Below are 15,034 nucleotides of genomic sequence, written 5' to 3' on the forward strand. Positions count from 1 at the left end.
TAAAATGGCTTAAATGGCTAAAAAAGGCCGTTCAGGGTTTCTACTGAAGTTATGGGAATAGATCAGGAGAACCCGATGGAAATTCTCCCCCATTACATAGTCTGACATCTATCGTTGTAGTTTCTTTCCAAGTATTAATGGAAAATTTGATAGTATTTCCAAATAGAACAATAAGTAAAATGAAGAACTTTGAAGGTTTGAAAACCAGCAAAAATTGCCAAGAATTTTTTTTTTCATGTCGGGGGTTCCATGGGTGAATTGGAGGATCACCTCATGCTTGAATAGTATACCCACACAACATATCCAAACTCCAGTGCATATGTACATTCATGTGAGACAGGAGTGCATTTGCCACTTTGTCAGAACTTTATGAATCCCAACAAGGGTATAAAACATAAAGAAAATTAGGAAAATATCCCTTACATTCTCTAAATATGACATTAATTTATTCTCTAACAACCGACACATATTTTAACAAGGTTTTATTTTCTTTAGGGTCAATTTCAGAGAAACAGGAGAAGAATTTTTGTGGTGTTCTCCTGATCTCTTCATAACTTTTTTCTGTTTTTATCAGAAACAGCACTTCATAATTTACAGAAGTTACAATCGGTAAGTGCAATAATATGGAGGCTGACCATCACTCTAGGGGTATGTCTTAGAAGAGTTTTGCAGTGCAGTAGTTGATTGTACTCCATCGCTGTATAGTGCTCAAAGACAGCCCCACCTTGCTTAAATTGTACCATCTACTGGCTAACTGCAGTGTAGCATTGACAGTGAAACACGAACAACTCCATAGCTCAGACCACTCCTCTGCTAACCTCAGTTCTGAGGACAGTGATGAAAAAATGGGAAACCACAAAAACATTTGGAAAATGCAGTTGGTATGTGATCACTTAAGCATAAACGTGCTGGGAATTTCCTCAGAGCTGCTCCTGTTCTGCTGCCGTAACTTTGCTGGCAGTGCAACGTGCAACCTGCTTATGTGCATAAATGAGGTTTCCGCTGGACTTCCAGCGAAGTTATGGCAGCGGAGTGAAGCAGGTCCGAGGAAATTCCCAGCTCATGGCGTACTGTGGACACCCCTTATGCTTCCTACATTCAAAATACTAGGCTATTTCTTTATTGACTTTGTAAAAACGATTGCGACAATTATTCACAGTCTATTTGCTTGCCACAGAGCAACTGTCTGATTAAATGTGTTGCATTATTTCACATTCAGAGCGTAATTATTTATGGGTGGTTGAAGTGAAGCATTAGCGGTCCTAAACGTACAAATCAGTAATGTAGCGTTTACACCATTTCTCCGGAGTTTTCCACAAAACATCCGTTGAAATTACAGCGGATAATCGGGAGAACCTCTGTGGAAATTCAACCCAGTGAATGACCTGAAATGGAGTCAGCCGCAGATGAGGTGTAAGTGGAATATGGTTCTAATAAAATTGGCAAATTAAATACAGCACAAAAAGACAAAATTGGAAAGACTGGGTAATACAAAGCACATTATTTAAATGTGCAGTTTCTTTAGTTTTCCACCCCTCTCAATTTCTGGGGTATATGCCCACAAGTGGCAAACACTTTCCAATTCTCCACCAACTGACCATTCTCATCCGAAATTAAAACAGTGATTGCAAGGAGGCTATCCGGTCACCTGGAGGGGGGTGGGGTATTATAGCTGAGCCTGATTATCTTCACCTGACATCCATACATGTGCACTTTTCACAGGAGCAATTGGATAGATATGAGGAGCAGGAACCCCGGATTTCCCCCAGCCTAACCCAGCATACTGATGCCAATTATAATGCCCCAACTGCTGCCAGGGCTGATATCAACTAAACCTAGGACCTTGCTGTGCATGGCTCAGCTACTCATTGACTTAACTGAGCCCTGGGAGAACATAGGAACAGGAGTAGGCCATTCGGCCCCTCGTGCCTGTTCCGCCATTCAATTAGATCATGGCTGATTTGTATGTTAATTCCAATTTTCCACCTTGGTTCCATATCCCTTGACACCCTTGCCTAACAAAAAAATCTATTAATCTCAGTTTTGAAATTTTCACTTGACCGAGCCACAGCAGCTTTTTGGGGGAGAATTCCAGATTTTCACTACCCTTTGTGTGAAGTCTGAGAGAGAGCCTGGTGGTACAGTTTCATGTGTACATTTATAGGAGCTCTCAATGTATAGCACAAGATATTGATATAAAAATGTATTGCACCACTCCAACACCTTTCTACACTAAACAAGTTAACACCATCTCATAATGGGTCCAGCCATTAGGAACTTAGAACAGAGCTACAGCTCCATCTAGTGCCAACTACCTCCCTAATATATGCCTCAATCTAAATAATTTTATATATAGTGAAACAAAATTAAAAATACAGAATCCATTTTCCTTGCATCACTTAGGTCAAACCCATCAATAGGTCAAGATCAGACAAGCCCCAATCATTAGTTTTGGATTATTGAACAGGCACATGACAGGAGAATTAAAGTGCAGTAAGAAACTGACTCAAATATTACCTGAGGTGTAGGAGTGCTGTGCTGATTTCTAATGGGCCAATGGTTATAAGTAATAGCAGTGTGGGGGGCGGGGGGGTGGGGGAAAGAGAGACACTGTGGTAGAATTTCCACGACTATTCTCCCGATCTTCCACTGTAACTTCAGCACAAATCAGCCAGGTAACAGTGTAAACGGCCATTTGTGCTGATTCTCAGTTTCTGCCACCGTTACGGTGGGATATTGCGAGAAACCCCCTCCCCCCACCAAAATTCTACCCCATTAAGCTCAAAGTTTAGTCGAATAGATTGAATCAAGCTGCCACATCCTTTTCAAGTAATGGTGCTTGATAAAGACCAATGTCCAATAAGATCCCCTTTATAGTTTTCAGCTACAACTATAAACCTGACATTCTAAGGATCGAAGTAACACTTAAAATGCAGTCGATGCATTTTCAATTTAGATCAAAAATAGTTTTCACAAAAGTATTAAAATAATGAAGCATAGCATTAACAATGCAACCAATACCACCTTAAACCAAGGGCACCAGGTCATCCTGCCGTATCATGAATGCAAAAAGGGGCAGGTTTGCTTGGGGGAAGTGAGTATTTCATGATGCCTTCAAGAGGGAGCTGGACTGGTTCTTGACTGGGGCAGAAATCGCATCATATAGAAGGTAAGTGTCTTTTTAAATAACACTAGGTCTATGTGATCTCCTGGACTGGATTTGGACGCCTGAGGGGTTTGGAGAGGAATGATCTAGATTTTTTTTTAATCCCTTATTGGCCCTGAGTTTTTCCTCTGTTTTTTTGCCTCTCCCAGGAGATTACATGGCTGCGGGGTTGGCGGAGGGGAGGAAGTATCTAGTCAAGATGCTCCAGTCATCATGGAGTGGGGCAGGCTTGATGGACCAGCTGGTCTTTTCCTGCCTGTCCATGTCGTACGCTCGACTGAGAATTTACAGCTTAGTACAAAAGATGGATTTTATTATATATGATTAGCATGTTAGAAATTGCTGGAAACAGCAACACTTTAGTCCATCAGTAACTATGAGTTATGCAGATTCTCATTACACTGGGGTGCCCTCTGCCTGTTTCTTCAAGTCCAGGTTTTTAAAGTAGTCCTTCGGAAAGTGGCGATTTCTTTCTAGATCGATCATGGGCTCCTCTCCCATAGGTTTTTCCTCTTTCAGTCTCTGAGCCAGTATCATGGCACGAAGCAAAGGCGGATACGGAACATAGCGGATTTTCGTCTCAGGAACAGGCGTGAAGCTCTTGAACACTTCTTCTTCGTGTTTTGGTACCAGACGCCAATCATGGTACATGACTTTATCTATTTCTTTAGCCGTTTCTTCAGTCTTTCCTACGTGCAAGAGAACAAGGAAAATAATTTGCTTGACAAAACGCAAGACTGTTGGAGGTTCAGTAATCCAAACCCAAGAATCAAACAAAATGGTCTGCTCGAGTTATATGCAATATTAAAATAGCTAGTTTGATTTAGTTCTTCACGTTTTCACCCCTTTACGAAATATTTTCAGTTTTTCTGCCACTCTTTAGGACTCTCCATCTCATGGACCATTTTCACCCAAGACAGCAATGACTTGTTCTCAGGAGAATACTTTTCTTAAACTGGCTACCAGAAGCATAAGAGCTGATTTGTCCAATTTTCCTTCCCTCTATTTCAGATATTTCTTCCAACCACACACAACCTCCCTCCCCTCCGTGCCCGGCCCCCCTCCCCTCCCCTCCACGCCCGGCCCCCCTCCCCTCCCCTCCACGCCCAGCCCCCCTCCCCTCCCCTACCCTCCGCTCCGCTCTGCTCCACACCCAGCCGCCTTCCTCTCCCCTCCACACCCGGCAGCCCTCCCCTTTCACGCCCGCTCTCCTCTCTGAACACCACCTCCCTCCCCCCCGCCCTCCCCTCTGCATGCACACGCCCGGCCTCCCCTCCGCACCCGCCCGGCCCTCCACCCTTCCCCTCCACACACACAGCATAAACTTGGACCCATTTAAGGAGGACGTTATTTTCTTGTCTGAACTTTTTTTTTAAAAAAGCATTAGCTACAGTTGGCTAATAAATCACTTCAATGCAAAATGCCCCACGTCAGATGTCAGATACAGAGAGCAGTGGAAAAAACAAATCATTAAATCAAAAAAAAGATCATAAATCAGATTTCCAACTGTAAAGTATCGTTATGGGGATAAATCTCTGGGCACTTTCTGTAAGAACAATAAACAGGCAGAATTTGTTTTTGAAACAACCAGATCACATCAGGATTGGTTACATGCAGTTTCACCGAGACAAACCCAGGCCCCAATAGGTTCACTACCTCTGTCGAGTTTGTGTTAAGGTAGCTGTTAAAAATGCACTGTCAGAACCCTACCTCTGAATGTTAGCACTCCCCATGCTTTTCCATGGTCCATATCCTGTAGGGAGAAAAACAGCGTCATTACAGTCGCAGCAGTAGCTTTAATCCCTTACTGTTACAGAATTCTGGATGATCACTTAAGAGGGTGCTAGTGACAATTAGAAAATTGGTAACACAGGGAAAATATGCTGATGAAAAACTAGGAGTTAAGATTTGATAAGATATTGAGTGTAACATGATTAGGTGCCATTTTTGAATCCTTTCCCGGCTCAATTTTAGATAAAATCTTGCAGCACTATCGACTGCCTTATACAGCACAATGTCCTCCATGGTCCCACACATGCAATATCAAAAATTTAAGCTAAAAGAGTTAACATTTGTAATTTGCTTTTCAGCTGAACCTTACTGTGTAGGCCTAACACTGCAATCTTGGAGACCCAATTAATGAAGTCTTCTTTCGTCATTTTTCCTAAATAGGGCTATTCCAAATATAGAATGGGGGAATAGAATGATCCCCAGTGCATTTTTTAAAGAAAATGTTTATTTCACAAATACATACTGTTTTATATGCACTTCAGAGTAGAAAATACACCAAGGACAGCTCTCTTGCATGGTGTTCACTCCATATCATTGGTGTCAGCAAGACTGGTGCGTACAGACTCAGTCTCTGCTGACCATATACTGAAACAAATACTGAGTGGAGACTACAGCATAATAAACCTTTAAACCATAGATTTCCAAACTGTGATCCACGAGGGCATCTGATTTCTGTCCACTGGGAATGGGTAAACTGCACAGTGTGAGCTTAATGTCTTGACAATTCTGCATTCCATACATTTGCTGTATTTGTTGATTTACTAGTCTGCTGCTGTACACTGACTATCAATATAGGAGAGCACCGTACAAATAAACTCACAAGTAATGACAGAAATATTAAATAATTCCTTTGCCTCAGTATTTACCAGGGAGACTAACATGGTGGGCAAGACATTAGACAAAGAGATCAAAAAAGATATAAAGACATTTAAGATAGAAAGGGGGGAGTTAATTTATAAACTAATCAAACTTACAGGATAAAACCCCTGGTCCGGATGGATTACATCCACGCATATTAAAAGAAGTTAAGGAAGAGATAGCAGAGGCACTATTACATATATATAAAAATTAATTAGAAAATTGAATAGTGAGATTCTTATATTTAAAATGGGAGACAGAACCAGTCCAGGGAACTATAGACCAATTAGCTTAAAGTCAGTGGTAGGAAAGATATTGGAATTCTTACTCAAAGATGTAATAGAAAAACATCTAGAAACCGAAAATATCATAAAAAATAATCAGCACGGATTTCAAAAGGGAAGGTCATGCTTGACCAACCTTAGTGAATTCTTTGAAGAAGTAACAGAAAGGGTAGACAAGGGTAATGCAGTAGATATATATTTGGATTTTTAAAAGGCCTTCGATAAGGTATCACATAGTAGACTCATGACTAAGATCACAGCATGTCGAATCAGGGAACACGTAGCAGAATGGACAGCAAGCTGGCTACAAAACAGAATAGAGAGTAGGGGTTAAAGGTAGTTACTCAGACTGGCAAAAGGTAGGAAACGGCATTCCACAAGGATCGGTGCTGGGACCATGTTGTTCACTATTTATATAAACTATTTGGACTGAGGAATCACAAGTACAATTTCAAATTTGCGGATGACACCAAATTAGAGGGTATAGTTAATACCGAGGAGGACTGCCTCAAAATACAGGAAGACATTAGTAAACTTGCAGAATGGGCGTGTAATTGGCAAATGAATTTCAATATAGATATGTGAGAGGTATTACATTTTGGTAGGAGTAAGAGGGCCAGATACTACTTGGATAATAAGAGTCTAAATGGGGTTGAGGAGTAGAGGAATCTGGGGTTAGGAATATACAAATCACTCAAAGTAGCGATGCAGGTTAATAAGGCCATGAAAAAAGCAAATCAACCACTCGGGCTCATTTCTAGAGGGATAGAATTGAAAAGCAGAGAAGTTATGTTAAACTTGTGTAGAATTGTATAGAACCTTGGTTAGACCACACTTAGAATACTGTGAAAAGTTCTGGTCTCCATATTATAAAAAGGATATGGAGGCATTGGAGAAGGTGCAAAAAAGATTCACTAGGATGATATCAGAACTGAGAGGTTATACCTATCAGGAAAGTTTGAACATGCTGGCGTTCTTTCCTCTAGAAAAGAGAAGACTTAGGGATGCCATGATAGAGGTTTTTAAGATTATGAAAGGTTTGATAGGGTAGACGTGGAGAAGATGTTTCCACTTGCAGGGGAGACCAGAACTCGGGGCCATAAATATAAAGTAGTCACTAATAAATCCAATAGGGAATTCAGGAGAAACTTCTTTACCCAGAGAGAGGTTAGAGTGTGGAACTCACAACCACAAGGAGTAGTTGAGGCGACTAACAAATGCATTTAAGGGGAAGCTAGATAAACACGGGGTAGAAAGAAATAGAAGGATATGCTGAACGGGTTAGATGAAGTAGGGAGGGAGGAGGCTCATGTGGAACATAAACACCAGCATGGGCTTGTTTCTGTGCTGTACATTCTATGTCAGTGCTAATAAATGGCAATTGTGCAACATCATTGATGGGACAAGCCAAGGCAAGTTTGATCTTTCTTTTCAGGAAAGGTGTATAATTATGTTACTCCTACAGGAACATGGTTAAAACAGCTGATATTTTAAACAGTGGCATGAAGTACCTTATACACATTAGAAGAAAAATTAGATCTGTAATTACTAGTCAGTATTCTACACAGTCTGCACGTGCATCTGCTTAAAGAACATGTTTTGGAGCTGCGTATGGCTCAGCTGGTTAAATTGGTGTACAATAAACTGGGAATTTCTGCCTCAACATGACGTTAATTTTATATAGCACTTTTAAGCTATATGCCCATTTGGGTGCTGTTAGTAGGACCACAACTAACTTTAGGACTGGCCAGAGGGTCTTTGACTTACCTCTTTGACTAAGCTTTTGGTCACCTGCCCCAATACCTCTTTATGTGGCTCAGTGTCAAATTTTGTCTGATAACGCTCCTTGGGATGTTTTACTATGCTAAAGGCGCTATATAAATGCAAGTTGTTGTGGTCTTTCTCACTCCTGCACATTCCTATGTTCTTAACCCTCTCCATCGCTGCACAATTGGCTTTATTCAGAAGGATTTACAACAGTGATACAAAAGCCACAAATTTAATTGAGAAATAGAATATTTCAAAAAATTCTTGGCGCTGCCCCATCATTGCCTCATGCAATGATTGTGACACATCTAATTGAATGGGATAGCAAACATCCCAAAATAGAAACACCCGGACACATTAAAAGCCCAAGTTTTGAGGTAGGATTGCCACCAGCCTAAACTATAAACATTTCAACAGAAGTGTTTCCACCCACTCCTGTGGCTGATGTACTGACAACAACAACTTGCATTTATATAGCACCTTTAACGTAGGAAAACATTCCAAGGTGCTTCACAGGGGCGTTATCAGACAAAATTTACACCGGGCCAAAGGAAGAGAGATCAGGACGGGTGACCAAAAGCTTGGTCAAAGAGGTAGGTTTTATGAGCATCTTAAAGGAAAAAGAGATGGAGATTTAGGGAGCGAATTCCAGAGCTTAGAACCGAGATGGCTGATGGTACGGATGCAGAGGCCAGAGCTGGAAAAACGCAGAGTTCTTGGAGGGTTGTATGGCTATAAAAGGTTAGAGATAGAGATGGGCGAGGCCACGCAGAGACTTGAACACGAGGTTGAGAATTTTAAAATCGAGGCGCTTCTGGACTGGGAGCCATTCTAAGTCAGCGAGCACAGGGATGATAGTGAACAGGACTTGGTGCAGGTTAGGTTACAGGTAGCAGAGTTTTGGATGAGCTCAAGTTTGTGGAGGGTGGAAGATGGGAGGCTGGGACTAGACATTGGAGTAGTCAAGTCTAGAGGTAAGAAAAGCATGGATGAGGGTTTCAGCAGCATATAAGCTGAGGCAGGGGAGGAGACAGGCGATTTACGGAGGTGGAAGTAGGTGGGCTTTGTGATGGGAAACACAATAAGGTCGGAAGCTCGGCTCAGGGTCAAATAGGACAGTGAGGTTGCGAACAGTTTGGTTCAGCCCGAGACAGTGGCCAGGGAGAGGGACGTAATCGGTGAAGAAACAGAATTTGTGGTAGGGGTCAAAGACAATTGCTTTGGTCTTCCCAATGTTTAATTGGAGGAAGGTGCAGCTCATCCAGGACTGGATGTCAAACAAGCAGTCTGAAAACACAGAGGCAGTGGAGAGGTTGAGAGAGGTGGTGGTGAAGTATTGCTGGGAGTCATCAGCGTACAAAGTTTCAAGCTTACAGATGACACGAAACTCGGAAGTGTAGTAAACAATGTGGAGGATAGTGACACACTTCAGGAGGACAGAAACAGACTGGTGAAATAGGCAGACACATGGCAGATGAAATTTAACACAGAGAAGTGTGAAGTGATACATTTTGGTAGGAAGAATGAGGAGAGGCAATATAAACTAAATGGTGCAATTTTAAAGGGAGTGCAGGAAGAGAGACACCTGGGGGTGTATGTAGACAAATCTTTGAAGGTGGCAGGACTAGTTGAGAAGGCTGTTAAAAAAGCACATGGGATCCTGGGCTTTATTAATAGTGGCACAGAGTACAAAAGCAAGGGAGTTATGCTCAACCTTTATAAAACACTGGTTAGGCCTCGGCTGGAGTATTGTGTTCACTTCTGGGAACCACATTTTAGTGCCAAGGCTTTGGGGAGGGTGCAGAAGAGATTTACTAGAATGGGATGAGGGACTTCAGTTAAGTGGCCAGACTGGAGAAGCTGGGCTTGTTCTCCTTAGAGCAGAGACGGTTAAGACAAGATTTGATGGAGGTGTTCAAAATCATGAACTGTTTTGATAGTAAATAAGGAGAAACTGTTTCCACTGGCAGAAAGGTTGGAACCCAAAGGACACAAATTTAAGACTATTGGCAAAAGAACCAGAGAAACATTTATTTTTAAGCAGTAAGTTGTAATGATCTGGAATGCACTGCTTGAAAGGGCAGTGGAAGCAGATTCAATAGTAACTTTCAAAAGGGAATTGGATAAATACTTGAAAGGAAAAAAATTACAGGGCTATGAGGAAACAGTAGGGGAGTGGGACTAATTGGATAGCTCTTTCAAAGGCACGATGGGCTCTTTCTGTGCTGTAACGTACTATGTGAAACTTGATGACATGTCTTCAGATGGTGTTACCAAGGGGCAGCATGTGGATGAGAAATAGGAAGGGGCCAAGGATAGATCCTTGGGGACTCCAGAGGTGGGAAGATAAGCAAATTGCAGGAGATTATCCGGTTACGATTGGATAGCTAAGAGTGGAAGCAGGTGAGGGCAGTCCCACTCAGGTGAACGACAGAGGAGAGGCATTGGAGGAGGATTAACCGTGTCAAAGACTGCAGAGAGGTCGAGAACGATGAGGAGGCATTGTTCCCCATGGTCATAGTCGCACAGAATGTCATTTGTGACTTTGATTCAGGCCATTTCTGCGCTGTGGCAGGGGCAGAAACCTGATTGGAGAGGTTCAAACATGGAATTGTGGTAAAGGTGGGCACAGATTTGGGAAGTGACAACATATTCAAGGACTTGCGAGGAAAAGGAGGTAGAGCTGGGCGATAGATTGCAATGACAGAGCGGTCATGGGTGTTTTTTTTTGAGGGGGTGGGTGTTGACAGCAGATTTGAAAGGGAGAGGGACAGTATCTGAGGAGAGGGAATTAGCATTGGGGCCAGGAAAGGAAGTTGGGTGGTCAGCAGTTTTGTGAGAATAGGGTCAAGAGAGCAGGAGGTGGGTCTCATGGACAAGATGAGCTCAAAGAAGGCGTGTGGGGAGATTGGAGTGAAACTAGAGGAAGAATCGAGTTCAGGGCTAGGAAAAGGGATACCTTGGGGGAAGTTTGGCTTGGCGGGGAAGGGGCAGGGAGGGCTGCGGAAGATGCAGCTGAACGGTTGGTCTCAATCTTAGTGTCAAAGATGTCCGTGAGCTCTCCATATGTTGATGGAGGCGGGAGGATGGAAGGGTTTAAGAAGACGGTTTGTAGTGGAGGAAAAGCCGGGGGTTATCTCTGAATTCCAGGATGATCCTGGAGTAGTGAACAGTATTGAGAGAGTAGTCATGATGTGGAGATGCCGGTGATGGACTGGGGTTGACAATTGTAAACAATTTTACAACACCAAGTTATAGTCCAGCAATTTTATTTTAAATTCACAAGCTTTCGGAGGCTACCTCCTTCCTCAGGTGAACGATCCGCATCATTCACCTGAGGAAGGAGGTAGCCTCCGAAAGCTTGTGAATTTAAAATAAAATTGCTGGACTATAACTTGGTGTTGTAAAATTGTTTACAAGTATTGAGAGAGAGCGAGGACCCGACAGTGTGGTCCAGCCACACTACATTATTGAAGTCATTAATTATCAGCATAAGAAATAACATAACACGGGCCTTGACCCCAACCCCCTGCCCCGGTTTTTGGACTTAGTGGGAAGGTGGCAACCCGCAGCCCCGGGTAACAGCTGGTGCTTTCAGGGCTGATCCTGGGGGGCTCTGCTGTTGAAGTGAGCCCGGGGCCGGGCCGGCTAACCTGGGCCGTGTAATCCACTTTGACCTTGTTGATGACCCAGTAACAGGGCTCGTCGTAAGCCAGGAGCCAGGACTTCTTGGTGACGAGGCGGCCGATGCCGAAGAGCGGCAGGCGGTTGAGGAAGTGGAAGAGGCGGCTCTCGGTGCGGATGTCGCGGTGCGCCAGGACCGGCAGCTTCTTGCCGCTGTAAGGCCGGCTCATGGTCTCATAGTCCAGCGCGAAGCGCTCGCTGTCCCGCGGCCGGTTCTTCAGGGCCCAGTACTCGCGCACCTTGCGGGCCATGGCGGCGATGGCGCGGACCTTCTTCTTGCGGGCCATCGCTCGGTTCGGTTTAAAGGCGGGAGACCGGAGGATCCGCCGAGAACCTTCTTCATGCAGCACCCGGACCGCAAAACAAAAAAAAACCGTGCAACACCCAAAACCATCCCCCCCCCCCCCCCCCCCCTCCAACCGGCATAAACGTTCCGCCCTGATTTGTGGAGTCCTGGCGCCCCCTACAGGAATAAAAAGAAATAACTGATGGTTTAACCAAAAATCGTAAATATTTGAAGTACACAGTGAGCATCTCTAAAGCTTCATGTATACAGCCCACTCCTGATAATGTAAATAAAACAGAAAATCTGCTTAAAATCTGAAACAGAAACAGAAAATGATGGAAACACTTGACAGGTCAGTCAATATTGTGGAGAGAACAGATAGATAGGGAATCAGATCTAGATTCTTCCTGATAATTCAAAGTCGTATATTGCACTAAAAAAAAATCCAATAATTTCAATTAAGCAATGTGACTAAGAGAAAAGTGAGAATGTAGTAGTAAAAATGAATTAACTGATGATTTGAATTAAGCAACCTTGAAACTAATTGGATAGTTCTTTCAGAGAGCCGGCACAGGCCCGATGGGCCGAATGGCCTCGTCCTGTGTTGTACTTAATATGATACTAAGAGTAGACGTAACTGTTTGTGAGAAATTGGCCTAGAAATTGGTTCCCTGCGCCTGAACAGGTAGGCCCAAGGCCCACCCCATATTGGGCCTCATTTACATCAGACCAGCGAGCTGCAGACATCCCCAGGCAGCGTGCCAGCGAAGAGCATTTGAATTTAGAAACAGCCCTTAGGTAGGTGTTGGGAGAAGGGGGCAGCAACCGAAGGAGGGAGGGATGGAGAGGGGCGACCGGGAGAGGGAGGGGAGGGGGGAGAGAGGGATGGAGAGGAGCGACCGGGGAAGGGAGAAATGGAGAGGAGCGACCGGGAGAGGGAGGGAGGGAGGGATAGAGAGGAGCGACCGGGAAAGAGAGGGAGGGAGGGATGGAGAGGGGCATCCGGGAGAGGGAGAGAAGGGAAGGGAGGGGAGTGGGGAGAGACGGATGGAGAGGGGCGACCAGGAGAGGGTGGGAAGGGAGGGGGGAGAGAGAGAGATGGAGAGGGACGACCGGCAGAGGGAGGGAGGGATGGAGAGAGGGAAGGGAGGGATGGAGAGGGGCGACTGGGAGAGGGAAGTTTCTTCTTTTAAAGAAGCTTATGTTATGGAATCCATGCTGCGTGTTCTGTCAAATATCAGTTGTACAGACACTACATGAATATAATGCAGTAAATACTAAATGACACCAGTATCTGATATAAAATTATGCAATCCACACAATTCTATTTTTAGACTACATAATTGAATAACTTGTAATCAACAGTATATTAGTAAAATCACACAACTTTTAAAGCATCAAATTATCAGTTGTATGATAAATCAAGGGTTAATGTCTGTGTGGATTGATCCCAGTAAAGTTTGTTACTTTGGAGTCCGTTCCTTGCTTCTCATCACTACTAATGACACAGAAGTTAGTAGCCACCTAGCTCCATGATTTTGGGCCATGGGGTCGTAGTAATGCATGGCCATGTCGCTAGATCGAAGACTGAGATCTGTGAATTTCAAATCCTGGTCAGCTGTGATCAACTCTACAGTATGTAGTTCCTTGAGTTTTAGCAAACGATCAGGGTCTTTTGTTAAAAGAACCTTCTGGTCCCTAAAAACATCGACCATTTCTAACTCAGCCTGATGAAACTCGGGTTCTAGGTAATGTAGGATTATGCCCTTTTGGTGCCTGGTAGCACCAGGCAGTACAGTGATGAGTGAAATGTTACGAGGTAGATCTAACCTAATGAATGTGTTAAGTTTATAGTGTGCCACTGCGGACTCCTTCAGTGCTGACTAACTACTATGCATTAGCTTTGGTGATCTTGGTTTTTGCCAGGTCCATGGACCTTTGGAGGTTCAGCTTACACTTCTCCACAGAAGTACCTTAGAGAAGAGCACATAGAACTTTGGTAACGTCTTTGAAGAATGGCTTTCCTGAGCAGAGCCAATGTATATATTTGGCTTTTTCACACATTTGCACATTGGGCACTAAATATTGTCCAGGATGTTGCTCCTAATAAGCAATAATTAGAACAATCTCTACCCTCGCAAAGGTGATGTTAAGCTATATGCCTACGTACAGAATCATCTTGACTTGGTAAACATTTTCAGGTTCAGTGTAGGGTAGATTTAACAAAAAAGTAACCTCCATCCTTATGCTATTTGCATGAAGGGGAATAGCACTGCCTAAGCCTTATACCACCTCTCTCTGTGACTGGCCACAGCCATAGCAAAAGCCTTTCCACAGAATCTCTTTCAGCACTTCCTGGGGTACCCAATACGAGGTTTTTGATCTTTTATCAAGTCTCCCAACCTGCTATCTACCTAGACCAGACTCTGGAACATCAGCTGCACTGCCTCACCAAAACTCTGATCCGCTTGCATCAGAGTTGTCAGGTGCTCAATCTGGCCAGCAGTGTGCTTCAAAGTTTCTATGTGCAAATCACCTAGAACCACAATGTCTTGAAGAGTTCAGCCTATCGGTGTCAGTGCTCTCTGCAGTACAGAGGCTTATCCCTGTAGGTCTCGCATTTCCTGCTGCAGCACTCTTAAGGGTGGCAACATTAATGGTAGTGGCAGTAGAACAAGAACCTAAACACTTGTCGTAAACTAGATTTTTCTTGAGCTCACCTCAAGCCACACATGTTCGACATAATCCTGAAACTATGGTTACATTTCCAGTGACAGTTTCTGAGCACCATTTCCCAAGTACTGGTGAATGATGGCCTGGGTGTCTAGGATTGCGTAGATTCATCTGGACACTACCCAAGGCTCGGCAATTAGGAGGCCTGGCATTTCCTCTAGCATGACTCCAGATGGAGGACTGAGTCAAGGCTGCTGACTCAGAAGACAACTTAGGTAGGTTTGAAATAAGCAGTGCTGTTACTATGCCAAGCTGCTTCATGTGTAACAGGGACTGCATAATTAAACTCCTCGGTTACCCTGCCTGGTCCATATGACATCCTACTTACTTCAGGCTCATAGCAAGATTAATATAAATACATTTGCACGACTTATTACATAGGAACATAGGAACAGGAGTAGGCCATTCAGCCCCTCGAGCCAGTTCTGCCATTCAGTTAGATCATGACTGATCTGTATCTTAACT

The 15,034-nt window shown here is 43.8% G+C and overlaps 1 protein-coding gene across 1 annotated transcript; it reads right to left on the minus strand.

Moving 5' to 3' along the window:
• Nucleotides 1–465: 465 nt before the first annotated feature.
• On the minus strand, nucleotides 466–11,942 carry mrps34 (mitochondrial ribosomal protein S34). The gene is made up of 3 exons (XM_068003162.1): nucleotides 11,520–11,942; nucleotides 4,877–4,919; nucleotides 466–3,855 (listed from the first exon to the last, which is right to left on the minus strand). The coding sequence occupies exons 1-3, from the start codon at nucleotides 11,835–11,837 to the stop codon at nucleotides 3,563–3,565; spliced, it is 654 nt and encodes a 217-aa protein (XP_067859263.1). The 5' UTR covers nucleotides 11,838–11,942; the 3' UTR covers nucleotides 466–3,562.
• Nucleotides 11,943–15,034: the final 3,092 nt, after the last annotated feature.

Source organism: Heptranchias perlo, chromosome 22 (genome assembly GCF_035084215.1).
Source record: "Heptranchias perlo isolate sHepPer1 chromosome 22, sHepPer1.hap1, whole genome shotgun sequence".
NCBI lineage: Eukaryota > Metazoa > Chordata > Chondrichthyes > Hexanchiformes > Hexanchidae > Heptranchias > Heptranchias perlo.

Excerpts from the sequence above, each read along its gene's own strand:
- mrps34 (XM_068003162.1), bottom strand. The coding sequence starts at position 11,837 with ATGGCCCGCAAGAAGAAGGTCCGCGCCATCGCCGCCATGGCCCGCAAG. Across the intron at positions 4,920-11,519 it reads AAGTGGATTACACGGCCCAG|GATATGGACCATGGAAAAGC; the intron begins GTTAGCCGGCCC and ends TTCTCCCTACAG. Across the intron at positions 3,856-4,876 it reads GGGAGTGCTAACATTCAGAG|GAAAGACTGAAGAAACGGCT; the intron begins GTAGGGTTCTGA and ends TCTTGCACGTAG.